At 32.7% G+C, this 21,384-nt stretch overlaps 1 protein-coding gene across 1 annotated transcript in view; it reads right to left on the bottom strand.

Moving 5' to 3' along the window:
* LOC144973978 (extracellular matrix organizing protein FRAS1-like) overlaps positions 1–21,384 on the bottom strand; it is a 99,409-nt gene that overhangs the window by 50,736 nt on the left and 27,289 nt on the right. The window contains exons 18-37 of the mRNA XM_078916867.1: positions 21,259–21,384; positions 20,536–20,688; positions 19,212–19,349; positions 17,596–17,736; positions 16,009–16,161; positions 15,461–15,586; positions 14,575–14,810; positions 14,190–14,346; positions 13,919–14,115; positions 12,640–12,808; positions 11,699–11,877; positions 11,086–11,211; positions 10,331–10,586; positions 9,269–9,535; positions 8,168–8,377; positions 7,345–7,522; positions 6,123–6,285; positions 2,653–2,785; positions 2,191–2,375; positions 1,255–1,491 (exon numbers count right to left, since the gene is read on the bottom strand). The exon at positions 21,259–21,384 is cut by the window's right edge and continues 24 nt beyond it. Coding sequence (XP_078772993.1) covers positions 1,255–1,491; positions 2,191–2,375; positions 2,653–2,785; positions 6,123–6,285; positions 7,345–7,522; positions 8,168–8,377; positions 9,269–9,535; positions 10,331–10,586; positions 11,086–11,211; positions 11,699–11,877; positions 12,640–12,808; positions 13,919–14,115; positions 14,190–14,346; positions 14,575–14,810; positions 15,461–15,586; positions 16,009–16,161; positions 17,596–17,736; positions 19,212–19,349; positions 20,536–20,688; positions 21,259–21,384 — 3,530 coding nt within the window. The remainder of the gene's footprint in view (positions 1–1,254; positions 1,492–2,190; positions 2,376–2,652; positions 2,786–6,122; positions 6,286–7,344; positions 7,523–8,167; positions 8,378–9,268; positions 9,536–10,330; positions 10,587–11,085; positions 11,212–11,698; positions 11,878–12,639; positions 12,809–13,918; positions 14,116–14,189; positions 14,347–14,574; positions 14,811–15,460; positions 15,587–16,008; positions 16,162–17,595; positions 17,737–19,211; positions 19,350–20,535; positions 20,689–21,258) is intronic.

Below are 21,384 nucleotides of genomic sequence, written 5' to 3'. Positions count from 1 at the left end.
CTATTTTTTGGTTTGTAAAAAAAATCCCCAAGAAACACAAATATCTTTTGAAATGATACTTTTCTTTGTGCCTTTTGAACTATTGTAATATGTATTTTGTTTCAAGATGTCATTTACTGCTCTAGGATAACAAAAGTTTGCAATAAATATTTGATTGATTTTCAATACATGACAAATTATTGAAGTGATCTTTAAACACCCATTACCTATCTCACAACCAACAAACATAAAACATATATCCATTGTCATATGCCAATAACAATGTTGGAAACCGGAAATCTTTAACAAGTTAAATAATATTATCATATAGAGACATGTAAAGACAAATTTTGAACCAAAATGTTAAAAAACATATAGCTGGACATCTAACGTTTGGATTTCATCCCAATTTTTAGATAAGAAATGATTACATCTAGATGTGTACAAAATACTTATATTTCATTCTTCAATCAATATAACGTTTTGAATTTATCATGTATAGCCATTATCATCAATTGGTGGTTTGTTGCAGGCATTGGTGGCAATCTAATTTTGTCAATAATTTGCTATTCAATGGAAAAGAACAATTCTTGTCCGTTATCCACCCAACCAGCTGTTTTGACATTGCGCGCATATAATGCCATTTGTTGACTGCAGTCTCTGCTAGAATTTATTTTCAAGTGTCATAGGTTTTTCAGTGGCTATCACTGTATTCATAATCTAAATAGTTAGTTCCTTTGCTCTGATTGTCTAAACGAGTTGTTTTAATTCAGTCTGTGACACAAGATCAACTCTGAAAGGATACACGTTTCAGCAGCGATGAATTTTCATAAATGCATTTATTGTGCGATCATGAGACATACCAAACGAGGCTCAATTCGTACACATTTTGTTTTTGGTTTCTGTATTTTTGTTCTGCTTTATAGCATTTAATGTTTGTACTTATTTTAAAAAATTATTCAGAAACTATTACTGAAATGTTGCTGTATACCGCGCTTTGGCTTTTTTTGTTATTAAGGACGTTCCAATCTTTGTAAAATTACAGTAAGTTCAAATTGTTGTACAAAATGTATCTTAAAATCATGTCTTAATATGTTCTTTTGAAATATTGATATAATGTTTCATCTATGTTAAGGGAGTGCCCGAGAAAGGCATTTCTAAAATTAATTATGAAAATAGTGCATTGGTATTTAATTCCTTTTTTTGTAATGTCCACGGAATGATCGTACTGTTATTTATAAAGAAAATTGATGGGAAGAAAAATAAAATAATTACATCATAAGTGAATGTATCCTTGTCTTTCATGACCACAGCCTTATCTAATGTATCCACGGGAAGGCTTTTCTTTAGGAGCACTCCATTGACAGGCGTTGCCTCCAATGTGAAAAGAAGATCTCGTGGCTTTGAGTCTAAATCAACAACGTACATGGAAGAATTTGTCAAGGTCACGTAATGACCTTCCTCCACAAACAATTGCTCGGTCACAATGGAAGGTTTCTCGTCGTTTATTGGCTGAAAAAAGTTGGAACATATATGTGAATTGTGATCTAACAAATTAAGAAAATAAATAACTATGAATATTTCGATCTACTGCCGACTTATCTTATATTTCCTCGCAAGTGTAGGTGTGCTATAGGAAGAAGAATATAAGAAGCAATAATTCGAGATTTGAAAACAATTAGATTATTTACAGTTTTTTTCATCTCCCAATAGGTTGAATGTTGCAAAATTGGACTACGCTTGACCCTCAAATACATGTTATTTAGACATCTTGCAGGCTTGCTTAGCTGGATCTCTTCCATACTTCATGGTAATCATAGACCGTTCCAATGTGTATGTAAAAAAGTTATGATCATGACTGTTACAGTTTTACATAGCAATAGAAGATTTCTTACGCAATTTTTCTCTCAAAAGTTATCTCCGTTTTGGAACATGACTTTTCAAAAATTCCCCAGATATTGTTGATCATTGTTCATAGACATTCTTTTTTAATGATATAAGCTAAGACGAATAGGTAACATACTAAAAATTAATTCAATCAAAATAAAGGGTTAGAATAGTTAAAACTTCTGAAAACTTTCAAGAAAATATAAGCATAATTGAGTTTATTTAACCAATATGAGAAACATAGAAACAAAGCCCATCACATTAAATCTGTTTTTAAAGGAACATATTGGTTAAGAGTCAAAAAGTTGATGAAAATAGACTCACAAGAATAGTTATATTGAATCGTTGTACAGGGGATTTATTTTTGCCATCAGTGACGAAGAAAAGAAAAACATCAGCAGATGGCTCTTTGCCATTGTGGTTGGTGTTAGCGTACGCAAGGTTTCCATCCAACAGGTCTGTCAGTGCAAATGATTCAAGATCACCATTTCTCCTTCCAATTTTGCCATCTAAAAGTAAAAAGCGTCATATGATCATAATCTTCTTACATAGCATGCCTATTATAGCCCTTTGATTTGATAAAAACTATTCCACAATGTCAATTTATCGATTTAGAAGCCCAAGGGAGACCATTTCTGTTAACTTATGTCTTGTCTGTCTTGTCTTGTGAAATCCTTATTGTGTTTTAACAATGCCCTTTACATGTTCTACATCCCACGGCAATTTATATAGATAACTGTTACTGTGATTGTGTCACTGTTTTAAAAAAGGGGTTGTTAAACTCACCATTAATAACATTAAAAAGTTTGCCAAATATAGGTTGCCTCTTGATCACAACTGTTAGGTCAGCCACGCGAGTATCTATATCCATAACTTTTAAACTATCAGAAGAAATAACTTGCTGTCCTCCTTCGTCCACCTTAAAAAGAAAAATCAAAATTTTAAATTGGAAACATATATACCGCAATAACACAGAATATTTAGAAATATAGAATATGAATTATAGGGAAATGGTTTGAGAATATTAATGTAAATCATTGTCATTTGCTTCCTTTAGTTTGTTTACCTGCTTAAATTTATACTTCCATTTTAACTTTAAAGACGAGTATTCAAAGTGAAGAATGCATTTATCTGCCTCAGATTTGATATCAAGGAGTCTAAAATATACATCACTAAATTGACTGACTCACATTCTGAGCATTAGAAATTCTTCATAAATCTTAAAAGATGCAAATCAAAATACAATGGCTTAGGAAAGAAATGAATTATATAAAATAATCACTGTTCGGCACTTATGCTTTATCTTTTATAAAGAAATATTTGTATCAAAAGAATAAATTCACATGTAACCAACATTTTTAAAAAGTCATACTCTTATCATCTTACATCAGAAAAACAAATCAAGATATATTAAATGCTTTTCCATATTTTCTGAAATTATCGAGCTTTTGGGCAATAAAATAAAAAGAGAAAAGAGAAACACTACATCATTACCTTCTGAGCCTAGGAAACTTTGTCTAAAAAAACCAATGTGACTTGGGTAAATAAAATATTGAGTATTATCAATGCTCATAAAAGCAATTGTAGCTATGTTCCCTACAAAGTATCTTACTCTAAATAAAATATCCCTCTTGAGATGCATCTTACTGCCCTAACCATACTAGATGGTTCAGTTATCCATCCAACAAATCACCATTATAATATCAATAGGAATTATCTATGCTGACTGTGAAAGCAAACCGAGAATTAATAATCTTGTCAAAACATATAAGTTAAATTTTAGAAGTTTAGCAGCACTTATGACAGATTAAGGTCATTTAATCGCATAAAAGAGACAGATGGTCTACTAAACGAAAGGATAATTTGTTTTAGAGTTGGGTCCTGTATCTATGCTGTGCCTGCAACGCAAAACAAAAAGTCTGACAAAAAAAAATAGTCACAAGTAACAATATACCTCTGTGTTCGGTCAAAGACAACTTAAAGTCACATAGACACCTCCAAAATCCTTAAAAGGGAGAAATTCAGACGGGCCCGAATATTAATAAACAGGCAATCAGAGAGATGATGTGCAGGTGAAAAATATATCTCAAATCAAAACACGATAATTTATATCCGATTGCTTCCCTTCACATATCTCACATAAAGGTCTCCAGCTAGGGCCTGGGTAAAGCTAAGTCACCTCGCTTTACAATCAGGACAGACAGCATCAAAAAGGGACAATAGTTAAGCGCGATAGAAGACCCTGCCACTAACCATGACCAGCCGCACTAGACATATATAATGAAATATAACTGAAGCAAAAGTGTGATCAAAAACTGCTTTATCCTACAGGTTATGTTGGCGTTACCATTACAAGTTTCAAGTTTATTCAATATTAGGCTTTCGCCAATAAATCAACAAGTTGATGCCAACATACATGAAAGTGGAAAAAAAAGGTAAATGGAACCAAAAAATAAACACAAAAAATACACGAATGGTAATAACATCAATACGTTCAATAATAATAATAATAATAATGATGATAATAATAATAATAATAATAATAATAATAATAATAATATAATAATAATAATAATAATAATAATAATAGATATAATAATAATAATAATAATAATTAGTAATAATAACAACAACAATAAGAAGAAGAAGAAGAAGAAGAAGAAGAAGAAGAAGAAGAAGAAGAAGAAGAAGAAGAAGAAGAAGAAGAAGAAGAAGAAGAAGAAGAAGAAGAAGAAGAACAACAACAACACAACAACAACAACAAGAATATCAATAATAATAACAATAATAATATTACCATAATCCCCACACCCCAATCATCACCGTTACCACCACCACCATTACCATTATCACTACCACTATCACCATCACTTTTACATTTCCAATCAGTTTTTCTCATTTAAAAAAAAAAAAAAATAAAAAAAAAAAAAAAAAAAAATAAATAAATAAATAAATAAATAAATAAATAAATAAATAAATAAATAAATAAATAGATAAATAATAATAATAGTAATAATAATAATAATAATAATAATAATAATAATAATAATAATAATAATAATAATAATAATAAAATATTGATACCCATCACAACAGACCTCCTCACTACCACGAAAATTCCCGTAGTACTACGGCTAAATCCCGGGCTGGATATAATAAAGGTTTTTAATTAAATGTCATTTCTTGAAAACGAAGTTCTGGTGCCAGAGCTATCACATAGAGTTAATATTTTTCCCCACGCATTATAAGGACAAACTGGTGGTTTTTAAGGGTAGTTAAATGTCTACGATGTTATTTACCCTGAAAACTACTTATTACATTTTCCTATTTCAAGTAGGCAGGTCTGCCATGATAAGTATCAGTTCCATAGTCAAAATAAGACAAACAGAAATAACTTTTATTTTAATCAATAATCCATACAATTTGATGACAACAGACATGAGAGTGAGGAAAAAAGGTAAATGAAACCAAAGCATAAAATGATACCATAAATAATCATAAAAATACAACATTGTAATACCACCAATACTTACAATAATAGTAATAATAATAATAATAATAATAATAATAATAATAATAATAATAATAATAATAATAATAATAATAATAATAATAATAATAATAATAATAAGAAGAAGAAGAAGAAGAAGAAGAAGAAGAAGAAGAATTGTAAAAATAACATAAGCGACTTAGATGTAAATGGAAGTTTAGTAACTTGACACTATTAAAAATTTAATATACTATAATATATATGAAATAGTGTCAAAGATCTATATCATGACTTACAAAAGATGTCTAACGTAAAGTAACCACAAAGGCCAAATAGTGTATACGATACAATACGAGACAAAGCATCCAGAAAATTACAAGCCCTAGTGGCATAGAGCACATATTGAACCTCAAGGAAATCCAGAGCAGGGCGTCTGGGTTCAAGCCCTCACTCCAGCGGAAAAAAGTAACAAGGCACCCATTATCCATGGTCTATGTGATAAAATCTGACAAATTACGTACTGAAGCACTTATATTCAAGGAGGTGTTCTTCTGTGAGGACTTTTAGCTTTATTAACTCAATCTGATTATTGCTATAGTGATAGATAAAGCAGAAATAAATTTACCTAAAATCCCCCCATTTTTTCTGCTTTGTCTGGCACTGTATTATACATACCTTTTCACATTAATACAAGTACACCGTAACAACTATTTAATTTTCAAAAATAATATACAAAGATGTATAAATGATATTAATCATGACATACAAAAAAGTTGGGACCAAAGGTGACTATTGGGGCCAAGTTGTCCACAGGCTGGATGGAGATTGACAGGATTTGGTTTGGTAGAATGTTACCACTCGAGTCAGAGACGTTCAGATAGACTAGTTCCGTTATTGGCTTGTAGCCAATCTCCTGTTCCGCATGAAATCTTGCAAAAGAATAAGTGAAAAAAATCGTCATTTCAATAAGTATTTCCTCAATTCACCAATATCCTAGAGTTATTAAAATGAAATGTTAAAGAAATTAAAACGGTTTACAATAAGGCAACACATCAGGGTTGAATCAGCAAGGATAAAGAATACTCAAAAGATTATAACAATAGAGCAATGAAATACAATATGGAATTTAATGGAATTTAATAAAAGCGAAAGATGAACACTTGAAAAAAAATCACTTGTTTTAACTTTAATATATCGCATCAATCAGTAGACAGAGCAAAGGAGAAAGTCCTATTTTAAAGCTTTTTGTAATCTAAAGCTGCTCTAATTAGGTTTACCAAAACATGACGGGTACTGTCCACTTGCAATATATAGGGAATGAGATTAGCGGAAGAGTAGCGTCCCTTGATTGGACGTCACCGGCTGAAAAGTTATTAGAGAGAGATCGTCATGTTGGTTGTGCGCATGCGTCTCTAGTCCTCGCTTCCGGAGACACTTCACCGAAAGCGAGGACGAGAGAGACGCATGCGCAAAACCACGTTGACGTTCTCTCTGTAAGGTGATGTCCAATCAAGGGACGCTACTCTTCCGCTAATCTCATTCCCTATTGCCGAGCTCTTGATAAATTAAACGAACTAAAAGAAATGTACAGCTTCAAACCTAACCTAATACAAATGATTGTTAACGTTTTAGGTTCCCCCTTTACCAAAACATATAATTAAAAATTAAAACTCACAAGACTTTATCTGATATAATCTAAAATTATAGCAAGCTCCATAAGCCCGTGATAACGAGCAGAAAGAGGGTTATCTTTTTTTTTTTTAAACCCTGACTTAATCATTGTAGAATTTCTATACACCAAGCCTCGCATAAATGTCAGCCTGGAGAGATTCTTAACATAAGGTATCAGATCATTCGATTAAGGCAAATGAACAATTATTCTTCAATTCTAAATTATTTTTTCATTAAAATGTCATTTTTCATAGTTTTTAATTTGTCTTAAAGTGATGCAATCTAACAAGAATCTGATGTTGACTCTCTACACCTACTTGATATTTCCTTGGTTGATGTCTTCTTGACTAAACCCGCCCCCTTCGTGGGTCTTGATGCCATTCTTGTCAAAATAACCATGGGTTGTCTCTTGATCCAACACAATTTGAATATTCTCATCTTTGTCATCGGAATCAGAGAAAAGGATTTCCTCTCTTGTCACGGTAAATGTCGCTCCTGTGGACATGAACTATTGTAAGATTCATTGCGTCTTACTTCTTCCCTCATTTGATTTCAGAAAATAAGAATTATTAAAAGTAATAGCATTCCTACGTATTCACTATTCCTCTGAAAAGTAGAGATATATTCTCATTTATATACAACACAGTTCTGCATTTTCCCTTGATCAATGCTTTTTACAATGCTTTAGTTATTATCCCAACAGGTCATGAGGAAATATTTCCTTTCATACAGTAAAGTAATACGTTAAGCGCACTTTTTACACTAGAAATCCCACACAGTCCGACACTATCTAAAGCCGATTATTCATAGCTTGTTCAATGACATAACAAATTATTCTAAATTACCAATTCAGTTATTTGTCACCTAATATGCGAGTTACATACAAGTTTTATATCAAACGTTGTGGTGCGAATTGGTGATTAGGTGATGTAACAGAATATAGAGCGTTAATCTGAATCTGCCATGCTTGTGACAGTGAAACATCTATCAAGTTATCAGTTTTAAGCCAGAAAATATCATTTGAATAAGATGAACGTTTTTAAACCTCCTGGTTGCATAATTAAAAGACAAAGAGACTATCATTTTGCGTGACGTGTTTTTGCAATAACAATTCTTTAACTCCTGTGCATTTACTTTTACCTTCAGATATATTGAACTGGCATGATGCAGTTGGTAACATTTGAGGGGCTGTTTTATCAATTTTAACCACGGATATATTGATGGTCATATTTGCCTGGTGCTCCCCGTCGCTGACAGAGAATACAACAAAATCCCGAGGAGGAAGAACACTTCCTGTATGAAGATAGCGAATCTCTTCATTGCCGATGTCAGAGTATGGAAATTTGTCACCTGGTAATGAAGTAGAAAAACAAATGAACAGATAGTAAAAAAAATAATATCTGCTTCACCTTAAACTGGAAAACTGCTTAATAATACCAATTTCCTCATTCCTAAAAGTTTCTCAAAGAAATGACACATTTTAATTGTTTATTCAAATGCCACTTGTGCCGTAATTTACAATCAGTAAAGATATTTTTATTGACCGATGATTGTAAAACGACAGAACTAATTGTGAAACATCAATCATAGACGCTTTTAAATCAATATTTAAATAATATATTTTTACAAATCCATGTCTTTAAATATCATCAAAGTTCCATTAGTATTTGATTAGCAATGTTTTTTCTCTCTTTTTGCAATAAACGGAAATGTATCTATTTGTGTCTGTGTGTCTGTGTGTGTTGGGTGTGTGTGTATGTGTGTGTATGTAAATGCTATCTAGATTACCATGCTTGTAACTGTGAAACGCACAGACCTGACCTTGTCATGATTATGCCCCATATATACAAACTCTATGTATATATTTATTATTTTTATAAATAAATTAGAAAATACAGGAGTTTTTTTTATCATCCCTGACAGTACTGCCTCGAGTTTGAATTACAATTAAGTTGCACAGCTGATTATACGTAGGCCCCCTCGCCTCAAACTGCTATTAAGTCGGATGAAGCCAATATCAACCAAAAAAATTCAATGATAAGATATCAGAAATATGAAATGCTGAGTGTTCGCTCATTGGGAAACTGTTATTATTATCCTTTTTTAAAGTCATTGAATTAAGCCAAGTCACATATTTATGACTATCGATGCAATTTTAAGCATTTAAACGACAACGAAATAATGCCGGTTTTAAGTAATATGTTACATTTTATTAAGTGACAAAACGTTTTGACAACGCACCTCTCCTGAGAATAGCTTTAGCACTCTCAAGCCTTTTCTCTATAACACCAGATGTTGGGGCAAGTATCAGACTGATCATCAATTGTTCTTTGGGGGTATCCATATCAATGACCTCCACCATGGCTGGTGACAACTTTACATGTCCTTTTTCCAACACACTGATGTTTAGTATTGAGTGGGTGAAGTGAGGTGGGTTGTTGTTGACAGGGATAACACGAATTGTAAACTGGTGCTCCTCCAGATCCTTAATATTCTTCCCTTCCGTCACTGTTTGACAGACAAGAATATAACTTCGTTACAAGTATTCCACCTATTCATTTCACTGTTAGACGTGGCTGTTCCTAGTCTATTGCAATTTTTATATTAAGTTGTACATTAATTGCTGGTTTACTTCTTTAAAAACAGTACTAGCTCCACATTTGAAAACGTACTTCCAGTAATTAATTAAAAAGTTGCTTCCCTCAATTTCGTGGATGATTGATAGGGTGTAAAATCTTCACAAGGTTATAAAATTGTAGTAATACAAAATATAGCCTTATAAGGTTAATCCTTTCTAAGACCAAGGCAAATGTTCTTTTCTAAGTCTAAACAATAAGAGGTTTGTTAAAATAATTTATGGTGAAATAAGTGCCCCATGTCATTTGTGCGGCTATGTGGTCTAGTGGTATGACACTCGCTTTCGGATCTGAAGGTCCTGGGTTCGAGCCTCGCGCTCGGCGCATAGTTGAGTCCTTGGAAAAGGCTCTTTACTCACATTCTCTCACCGTACTCAGGTGTAAAATGAGTACCTGGCCGTTAACAGCGTTGTCTTTGTCCGAAATATTGTAATATCGCCTAACAAGCGTCATGTCCCGTCCTTCATGTTAAATGTTGCTGTTGGCCAGGGACCCCTTGTAAAGCGTTTTGAGCACATTTAGTGGATATTGCGCTATATAAAGCTCAATTTTATTTTTTATTTATAGAAATAAGTACATTTTATTTGCTTTTCCACATCTATGAATGATATTCTGACATAAAAAGTATAGCCAGAGAAAAATTAAAATCTGAGGAATAAATATTCACCTATAAAAGAAAAGCTGACATCCATAGATTTGTTCCCAATTTCATCCTGAGGTGGTCTGTAAATAATTCTGTTGTTGTTGATGTCGTCCTGTGTAAATCGCAACACATGCTTGAAAGGTGAGTCAATGTGCTCCAAACTTCCTTCTTTTGGTGATAGAAGTCTGGTGATCCTGTATTCCAAATCTATACTTGGCGTGTCGTTGTCTTGGAAAGCCATGTTCGTTGATGTGATTGGTACAATCTGGTTCTCAAATATCTGAGGAAGTATACAAACCTTATACAGAAACTGTATCCATGTACAGGCAATTAACAATGACAAGAAACTATATTGGTAACAAACGATGAAAAATTAATACCATTTTATCATCATATACTCAAACTGATATCTACATTTGCATTACAGAAAAAAAGTATTGGACAAAATTTGTCAATTGTATTTTGACGAGATGATATCAAACTAAGTTCAAGCAAAACCAAGACTTGTAATGAAAGGTAAACGTGGATCAAACTCTAAAAAGGCATATTAAGACAAGTGAAAACAATAATGAATGACAATAAACGGTCTACAAATACCAGTTCATTTTTCTAATAAATATCCCTTTCATCCAGCTATTTGACATATGTTTGTGTAAAGGAGGGCGTATATTAATTTCTTTTAGTGCATTGTGCCGAACTACACAGCTAAAAACAAACAAATGTCAGTTTTATTTAGAATAGAATTCATCATCTTTAAAGTATATATGAACAGTGCTTACTGTCATGCTAAGCTTGACACCAGGAGCCAATGTAGGCATGGACAGTGGGGACGTGTGATTGGATAAAAGTTGAATGTAGAAAACTTGATCCTCCAGGATATTAGGGGGTTGGGCAGTGTCTGACACCTGAAAATAATAATGTGAGTATCTAGTCATATAGTTATCTATTCAATTAACTAAAAAATTTGTATTCACATATTGCGTCCTTTCACAGGTTCACCATGACAATTGTACTTCATAGTAGGCCTTGGGTAAGCAGTGCTTACTGTGCTTCTATGTACTACACGTGTCTGATACATTCACATCTTCTGGTTCTTCAAACAAGCTTTACATGTATTAATAAGAGAACAAAAAATACTCATTATATTTTTATTTCATATAAAAGATATTCACATCCTCTTGACAACCAAGAAGGTACACAATGCATGAATTAAAATATTAGGCTTTTTTAAAATATCTTTAATTATTATACTATTTGATGTTGGAACTCGGAAGGGATAGAAATTTAAACTTTTATTCCACAACCACAACAATCAGCAGAAAAGCAAAAGGCTATATATCCCGACAATCGTATTATTTTTATTAACGTTTTGTTGCTTTTATTCTAACACACCTCAAAACGCATCTCGTCTGCCAAGCTATCAGTGTCAGTATTTTTATAGAAGATACGGCCATCATTAATATCCCGTTGTGTGAATCGACTCATCCTGGCTGACATCCTTTTGTTATCCACTTTTTCCCATCCATGTCTTGGCCCTGACAACGGTGTTGGAACAACCATCACCAGTTGTCCTTGAAGAAGGAGACAAAAATGGAGTCATAAAATCTGTATTATTATCACTTCTATTACGTAATAGTATGCTGTTCAAGCAAGCAACCCATACGATCAAATTAAACGCCAATTGTTTCTTTTTTTATTGGTAAACCGGTCTATATCTATTTTGTATTGAATCAAAACTAATCCTTCTAAGAAAAAACGATATTCAATCATGTAACATCAGTACTGCATAGAATGACAAAACGCATTTCTCTTCATTTTGCATTGGAGACTAAATTAAGTATTTCTTTAGATTAATGTTGCCTCAGTATGCCAAAAGCCTTCCATTTTAAATTATCTTCAAAGTATTGGCTAAACAACTTTTGTTTATACAGTTGCAGAAAATAACAGAGTTTACAGCGGAATTTATCAACTATTAAAATGAGAAATTCGGACAAGTTTTAATTCAGTGTTGTTAAAACTAAAAGCGTAATATAGAATAGGGCTGCCAATATTTTTCACTTTTTAAATCATGTGTCTTTATGTGAATGACAATATCAGTGATAACATTTGCCTTTTTATGTTTTATTAAAAATGAAAAGTTTGGGAGGAATAAAGGAAAAAAATAATAATCTAAATCAGATTTTTAAAGATTAAAAGTGATGGATTCCAAGAACCCAACATTGATAAACAACACTTATTTTACTTTCTGTTCAATTTCATAACAAGAAATATTGACTCATGACAAATGATTCTGTTAACATGTAAGCAGTTAAGGGCAATCATATTTTACAAACCATTCCTTGGATTTCTTTCTGAAGGCGAAAGTCTGTACACAACATCGGGACTTGCCACATGTACTTTGTCTTGAGTCTGTGCTTCCAACATGGCTTTTGTAATTTGGAACATTTCGCCCACATAAACTTGGCCCCCCGTGTTGGAAATGACAACAGGGAGCAAACTAGCCTGTTGACGGGGAAAAAATCATTATAAATATCAACATTACATGCAATGTTTGGAGGATTAAACATGTCAGATATATGTAGTAGGCTAGTACTGCTACTGCAACTACTACTACTACTACTACTACTACTGCTACTACTACTACTACTACTACTACTACTACTACTACTACTACTACTACTACTACTACTACTACTAGTACTACTACTACTACTACTACTACTACTACTACTACTACTACTACTACTACTCTACGACTACTACTACTACTACTACTACTACTACTACTACTACTACTACTACTACTACTACTACTACTACTACTACTACTACTACTACTACTACTACTACTACTACTACTTCTACTAGAAGTAGTAGTAGTAGTAGTAGAAGAAGAAGAAGAAGAAGAAGAAGAAGAAGAAGAAGAAGAAGAAGAAGAAGTAGTAGTAGTAGTAGTAATAGTAGAAGTAGTAGTAGTAGTAGTAGTGGTGGTGGTAGTAGTAATGGTGGTGGTGGTGGTGGTGGGAGTAGTATTATGTACAAATCGATTCCGTTTATTGCCATTAAGTTGGATCTTGTTAATAATGAAGATTATAATTTCATTATTACACATATCATGTTCGTATAACGCATATTTCGTATGTTCAAAATTATTTTGTTCTTATTTTGTTAATCAGTTTGCATTTGGTCTAAATATCATATTATTAACTTTCAGTCCCAAAACTCTTTGAGATAATAAAGAATGATAGATACTTGTTTATATAAGTGTCGTAAGTTGAATGTATAGAAAAGAGAGCTGGAGCTGTAGTTGTGAAAGGGAGAAAGAATGGAATTGTTTATATATGTTTGCATAAAACACAAAATAATTGCCGAAAAGGATTGAAAAATGTTTATTAACAGTTTCTAATTTAAAAGTAAAGACAAGGAAGGCATTTACATATTTAAAATGAATTAGCATTATATACTATCGGACAAAACTAACGTCATGCGTTGTTCTTTAGTTGAAGAAAGATAAGCTATTATGATGTCAAAACCAAAGGTTTGTATTTTTTTCCTTCTACATGCATAGATAAAAACATTAAATCAGTTGGGAATATACTTTAAATTACCAACCTCAGATATTATCTTCATGGTCAAGACCAGATACATCTGATTAAGTCCATATTCAACAAGGATCCTAGCCATATCTATCTTGTGACTATCGTTACCATGGTGACTGTAAACTATTGCACTTGTCTTTAGTTCTTTTAGTGTGAAGGATTTGACATCTTTATTGGATATTTTGTCTATGATCTTGCCATATTTTGGACCTGCGAAATAAAAAACGAAACCAATAATCTATGTTAATTTTATTAGCTTAATTGTTTTAATTTCAGAGCTTTACATTTGCCAAGTCGATTCTTATCAACGGAGAACAGGTTCTGTAGCCTTGTAGATTGTTTTATATCACTTACATGTAAAATATAAACACCTTCTGAGTGTGCAAAATGTCTGACATGTTGAGCTGGCCTGCGCTTGGTGGTAGAAGTAAGCAATGAAAGCTAATGTGTTAACAGGAAAAATTTCTTTACTTAAATTTAGCTTGAAATTTTAATAGGGCGTTTTATATATCCTGCTAATCTATACCAGCCGCAAGTGTTTGTTATATTATAACACATTAAAGATCTCTATACATTTCTTTTTTGCCCTCTGCATTACAATAATATATCAAAAGAATCTTAGTATCTATTTTAGGTATAAAAATACAAATGATACATAAAAGAAGCAACGTTTAAAAAATAAATCGACATATCATTTAAAATCCAGAATACAAGTCTGTCTTCACTGGCGAGTTTAGGTGGTTTCACAGCGATAATTTCCTCGTTAATAACAGTGGCAGCCCCAGATTTGGTGAGTATTGGTTTGTTTGTGACAAGGTCCATCTTATCATTTGACTGAATGGCAATAGGGACATCTATAATGGCACTGTACAATTGACCATCAAATGCCTTCAGTGAGATAGAGTCTGGAATGATAATATTATTATATATTTAATAAGGAACATCGTTATGTGCTTTGTGAACCAATGCTTATTTTGGTTTGAAGGCAATACAGAACGTGAGATACAGCGTGGTTCAACAATAGTATAACATAAGACGATAAAGAATGTTTGAAATAAGTTTTTTCAAACTAATTCCAAATACAATCAATGTTCAAACACATTCCTTTGCATTCCTATGTTTTTATTGCAAAGTGTTAATACCCAACAATAATGTGACGAAAGAGATTCAACAATTTTCAGACATCTCTATTGATGTCCTCAAATTAATATTGATTTAAATTTATCCCAAACAAAATACCACATATGTGACTTGTCTTCTCGGTATACTATTAAGTTGAAATGAATCAGAAACTGAGTCTCAATCCAAATAGATAAGAATTCGAAACTTCTAGTTTTTAAAGAAAATTTTAGGATATTAAACTCACTCCCGTCATCATGAAAGGCATTATTAAAACAAATTCCTTTTAGTTCAGGTGAAAATGTAATTGTAACCATCAAGTTCACTCCGACATAAATACCGGTTTGAGAAGATGTGTTAAACATTTCTATTTGAAATTATATTTTATGGATAACTGGGCAAACTGTAGTGAACCCATAGGTGTGTTTCGGTTTACCTGAATTATCACGAGTTTGGATGTCTTGAGTGTAATGTATTCTGCGCTGTGTCAAATCTTTAATCATGAATGAACTCTTTTCCAACAGATGAATGTCTCCGCTGGAATCAACTTTGGTTAAGTGGCCTGGAGAAGTAAAACATTAAAGCTGAAGTAGGATTTTTTTCCTTAATGCAATGGTTTTTTATTGGAAAATTCATATTTATAAGATAAAAAAAATCATTCAACACACTTTTCGCCATTTATCTTGTAGCTTGGTTCAGTTGTAAAATGTTTAGTTTTCTAGTAGATGCTGAACATAATAAGTAATTGGTTGAGTGATAATGACTGCAAAACTCTGAGACTTGCGATTCCTATTATGATTATAATCATCATTATCATTATTGTTATTTCTATGATTTAAAAAAAAAACCCATGAGATTCTATATCGCCTAATATCCACTAAACGTGCTCAAAGCGCTTTAGAAGGAGTCCCTAGCCAACAGCAACACTTAACATGTAGGACGAGATATGGATCATCATTATCATCATTAATCATATACACTTACCAAAATCTGGAGGCTTTTCAACAACAACAGATAAGAATTGGTTGGGAGTATCGATGTCAGTGACAGTAACAATTTCCTCTGTGACTTCAACGACACTGTCTCTTGCTATACTAATGCCGTTAATCATACTTATTTCTGGCCCAAAGTTGTTTTCTGTGGGTAAAAAATTATGGAAAGTCGATGGTTTTAAAATGAGTAAATACATTTTTTTTAAAATGTGGTAAGTGTCTTATGGCTTTGTAGATTTATCATTGTTATAATAATAAGAAGAAGAAGAAGAAAAAGAAGAATATAAATAATAATAATAATAATAATAATAATAATAATAATAATAATAATAATATAATAATAATAATAATAATAAAATAATAATAATAATAATAATAATAATAATAATAATAATAATAATAATAATAATAATAATAATAATATTAATAATGATAATAATAATAATAAAATATATTATCATTAATAATAATAATAATAATAATAATAATAATAATAATAATAATAATAATAAATAATAATAATAATAATAATAATAATAATAATAATAATAATAATAAAATAATAATAATAATAATAATGATTATAATCAAAATGACTAATAAATTCAGTCAAAATAGTGTACAGACCAAGACGCATATGACCATATTGGGTCTGGCATTGATATGGGAAGTTGTTATTGACATTTGAAAAACTGTCTTGCCTATTACATGAAGAAAAAACATGTCTTTGTGTTTGTTTTTTTCTTTAATATCTTTATTTTTTTTTATAGTTGTTGAGAATAGTTTGTGTCACTGTATAGTGACAGTCTTTATGGAACACCATTCCACAGAGCATCCGAAAATCCCTATCATTGTCTGTTTTCAAGAAATCCTTGATAACATTTATTTTTTGACATCATGTATTTTAAATATAGTTTTGTGTTGATGTAATTTAAAGCGCCAAGAGCCTTATTGTTGAGGATACCGTGCGCTCTATAAGAGATTATTATTATTATTATTATTATTATTATAAAAGTTAACTCCAGAGACTTCAAATCAATTTAAATTCACGTGTTATGATTTCATTAATGGCATGTACAGTTGTTAATCATATGACCAAATTATTTTTATAAAATCAAAGAACCCTAAATAAATATCGAGCCTGTTACTGCATTTAACCAAACTTTTGGACCTCTATGGGTAATGTAATGTTATCCCATAAGAAAGCATGGGACATGTATCTAAGAAACATATGAAATCTGTATGTCAAGACTACGTGCTCTAAAAAGATGTTCTGAAAACTGAGTTTCATCATTGCATTGTTTAATTATAATGGTAATATATATCTGCATAGCATTCTCCACACACATATATAGACATCTCAAAGTACTTTTCATTTACAAAATATAGACATTACTTTGCCTATACAACTCATATACAACATTTACAAGAGATTATTAAAACAGTAGAAAACTACAGCAAACAGTAAAATTGGGTAGTTGTTTTAAAAAATAAAGTCCATTTCAATAAACGCAAGTCAAAAGTTTTTATTCATTTTGTTTAACCCCTGCAAGTCATCTCTGCCAGGCATTTTACTTACTCTCACAGATACGACTTTCCTGCCTTGTGATGAAACCCTCTCCACACATGTCGACACATTGACCATCTTGTAGTAACGTTGACGCCTTGCACGATAAACATACTGCTCTGTTTTGACACATCAGGCAGTTTTTGCTACATTCTTGGAAAAAATGATAAGTCATTATCTATAAGTCTTTGTCCAAGAAATATAATATATTGATGGTCGGCGGATCAAACCTCTGAAGTCTCGAGGGCGAATCAGATCTCTGGTCCGCCCTAAATTAAAATAAAACATGGTGCGCATAGGTCGTATGTCGACTTCAGAGTTTTGACCCACCGATCGTGAAAATCGGGACTTTAGAGGTTTGATCCGCTGACCCTCGATATAGTAAATTTAGAAGACTTAATTTACCTGGATTATATAATACAGTATGACCAAGCGACTCGTTAGTATCGATTCGGGATTATCATGATGTAAATAAGTCAAAATCGTGTAATTTGATTTTAATGTATATACTTTTCTTTGAATAAATGAAAGCTTTTCAAATGAATTTTATAATTCTAACCATTTTGACTCTAAACTTTATTTCAAACATCTAACTCACCTCAATGTATTATATTACAAACTATTCACTAAAACTCAAACCAGTACATGTAATGGTTATTTTACACGCTCGTGTATCACATGTACAATGCTTATAAACGATAGTCTCATTTTGGGCGACTCTATCCCAGAATACATTCAGGGTGTAATAAATGCAGTGTCACTGTATAAGAATTTAGGATTTGTTATCCATCTCACTAAAAGTCTATTTCATCCTTCTACTTCTACTGTGTGCATATAATTTATTATCAAATCTGTATCAATTACAGTTACATTAAATTATGATTTTAAAGAAATTATATAACGATAAGGTTAGAAGGAGGAAAATTTCCAGTATTAGAGATTTAGCTAGGATTATAAAATCAACTTTCGTTCTTTCTTTCTTTCCTTTCCCCCCTCTCTTTCTTCTTTCATTTTCTTTGCAAATACATTTGTTCACGCTTTCTTAAAACGTTGCATTTCATTTTGCATCCCATCAGGGGAGGGATAGGGTAAGTGGGTGGGTAGGTGGTTGGGGTATGTGATTGTCACTGATTGGTGCCTGAGTAACAGAGAACACGATGACTCGTATCGTCAGTCACATGGAGTTAATATTCCAAATTGCCTAATAAATCCTTATAGAAAACAATTATCAGTGTATTGGCATACCGTCTTTGTGAATCTCATCCACTCACTGGTCAAGAAACTGAAGACTTACATTCATTTAACATATCTTAATAACCTTCTCTATTTCGTGTTTTGTGCTTTTATCTTGGTTGATAAACGGTAAATCCGAAGCATCCACACAATTCGTCTTTGCTTATAAACTGGACCTGACAATTCTACACCATTATTGATTTCACATTTGGATTGTATCCATGCCGTTGGCATATGTAAATATCATGTGTTGACAAGAAAGGCACTATATGAGTTCTTGCACGTGGTCATCATGAAAATATATCTTCAAGATGTTTCCCTATCCATCATGCTAAATTCCTTGGCGATAATTTGTTTTTAAGAAAATTCAAAGAGTAAGAAAATGGTATACATACGTTGACAGCGTCCATCTTTCTCAAAAGTCGAGCTCCCACACTCCTCAACACAATAGCCTTTCTTGGACAACAAAAAAGGAGTGAAGCATTGCAGACAGTGTCCTGTTGGATCGCAGTGGCGACATCTTGATTCGCAAGCTGTCAAAGAAACAAAGTAATAGCTATATTGTAACTGTATTATGATTGTATTTTTCTCACCTTATTTTATGCAGAGAGCGCTATGTCGGCAGATTTCAGCCTCTTTTAAAAATGCTACCGAAACAGCGCTGTTGGTGAAAAATGAGCTGAGAAAAATACAAAAATATTAAAGCTCCTTTAATTAGCCGAGCAATATAAAAGATCCATCTGACCCCCCCCCCCCCCCCTTCCATCCAGTATTGATTTAATGGAGTTTATTAGATCAGGTGGAAAGTAGTTCATTTATGCAAAGTAAGAAAGCGATTTTTTTCTGTCAGTATAATGCTACAAAAATCACGATAGAGTTTGGCTCCATAGGCTTTATAGAATGAATGGACTAGACGTTTCTTGACTCTGTGTGATCATTTTAAGACAAGCCTCCATTTGGGGGATTACTTCTCTCTAAAGTCCCTCAAGCAGACTATAACCGTTTAAAGGTTACACAGAATTTGGTGTGCTAGTAAATTGATATGGCGAGCAGAACATGTGAGTATTTTACCTAAACGCAATTTATCATTTAAGGTGTATTTATCCAGAACGGAAAATTGTAACCAACAAATTGATCCTACTTAATTTCATCTGATTTTGCACAAGAGATTTCTATGCCAAAGGCCAATTTTCTGAAGTGATAATCATTCAATGATAATTGCTTGCTATCCTTCAAATACGACAGTTATTGTCTATCGCAATCTAACTCTCTGAATGGTCTTTACAATTGCATAATCGTAGCTGTGTTGACAGAGGGGTCAGAAAAAGCGCTTTCTTAAACCGGATATTTAAACTATTAATGTGCGACGACTACGTTACCAATTGAGCTATAATACCTTCATGACGCCAATGTTGCTTAATAGTCGCTTTATAATAATGGATTTCCAAACATCCTCTCACAAGTACAAACATTGACTAGATGTTTTTGTCGAGAGGAATCTGATGATGGAAATGTGATTTATATGTCTGAATTATGAAATTATTGTTGGATTTAGTGACCTTATTTAGGCAACGAATGTAGTTTCTCAAATGTCGAAACCTTGAATTTAGTAATTCTGATCATTTTGACAATAGCATATTGTCGCGCTGATTCACAAAATTTATGCAGATTACTTTTTCAACAGAAACGTAAGCTATTTATAACCTGGACAAAACTTACGGAAACATACTCCATTCCTCATAACTGATCCAAGAGGGCAATTATTGTAACATCTCGATCCAAACGGCGACTGGTTTGGATCCTGGCACTTGGAGCACAATGATCCTTTCCTAATAATGTCTGAATGACACATACTGCAGCCTAAGAAGCAATCTGCAAATCATAAAGCCATAAAAAATTATATAGAAATACGTGCGCCTGTGTGAGAGTGTATTTATGTATGCAAGACCGTACATGATTTAACCGTTCAATATTATTGAAAAACGAAAGTAAAAATATGAGCACCAGACGATGGTGCACGATAACGATGTAAAAAGGGCGCATATGGTAAAGTCCCAAACAAAACAAAAAAGAAAATATAGGAAAAGAATCAACCCAAAGATAAAGGAGGGTTGTCTGAATTTTTCATTCTGCTTTTTTTATTTGGCATTGATTCATGTACATCTTGTCAAACTGCATTTTTATGCTGCTCGAACTGTCTCACTAGTTCCATTTCCAAATGAAATTGTCACCCTCCTTGTCCTACTTAATGGCAAGGTAACATTGGTTTCTGTCCCAGTCAAGCCTTGGAGGCTGTTTTCAAAATTCCTCCTCTCTTGTCAATATCTATTTCAGTGCTCCTCATCCCCCTCCTCTTCCTCCACCTCCTCTTCATCCTCCTCCTCCTGCTCCTCCTCGTCACAGTTATCTAGAATCATAAATTTCCCCTGGAAGACTAATTACCAAGACATTCCATATCCGGATTAAGGTATTGTCCATCTTGGCAAGGGCCAGTTCCATTGCACATTCCGTCAGTCAGTATCTTCCCAACAGCACAACGAGTGCAATTAGTCTTCGATGGACCGTCAC

The sequence above is a fragment of the Berghia stephanieae genome, chromosome 5 (assembly GCF_034508935.2).
Source record: "Berghia stephanieae isolate SIO BIC M18660-M18661 chromosome 5, UCSD_Bste_1.3, whole genome shotgun sequence".
Classification (NCBI taxonomy): domain Eukaryota; kingdom Metazoa; phylum Mollusca; class Gastropoda; order Nudibranchia; family Aeolidiidae; genus Berghia; species Berghia stephanieae.
Note: the sequence above shows the minus strand (reverse complement) of the source record. Positions and strands in the feature narration are given on the sequence as shown.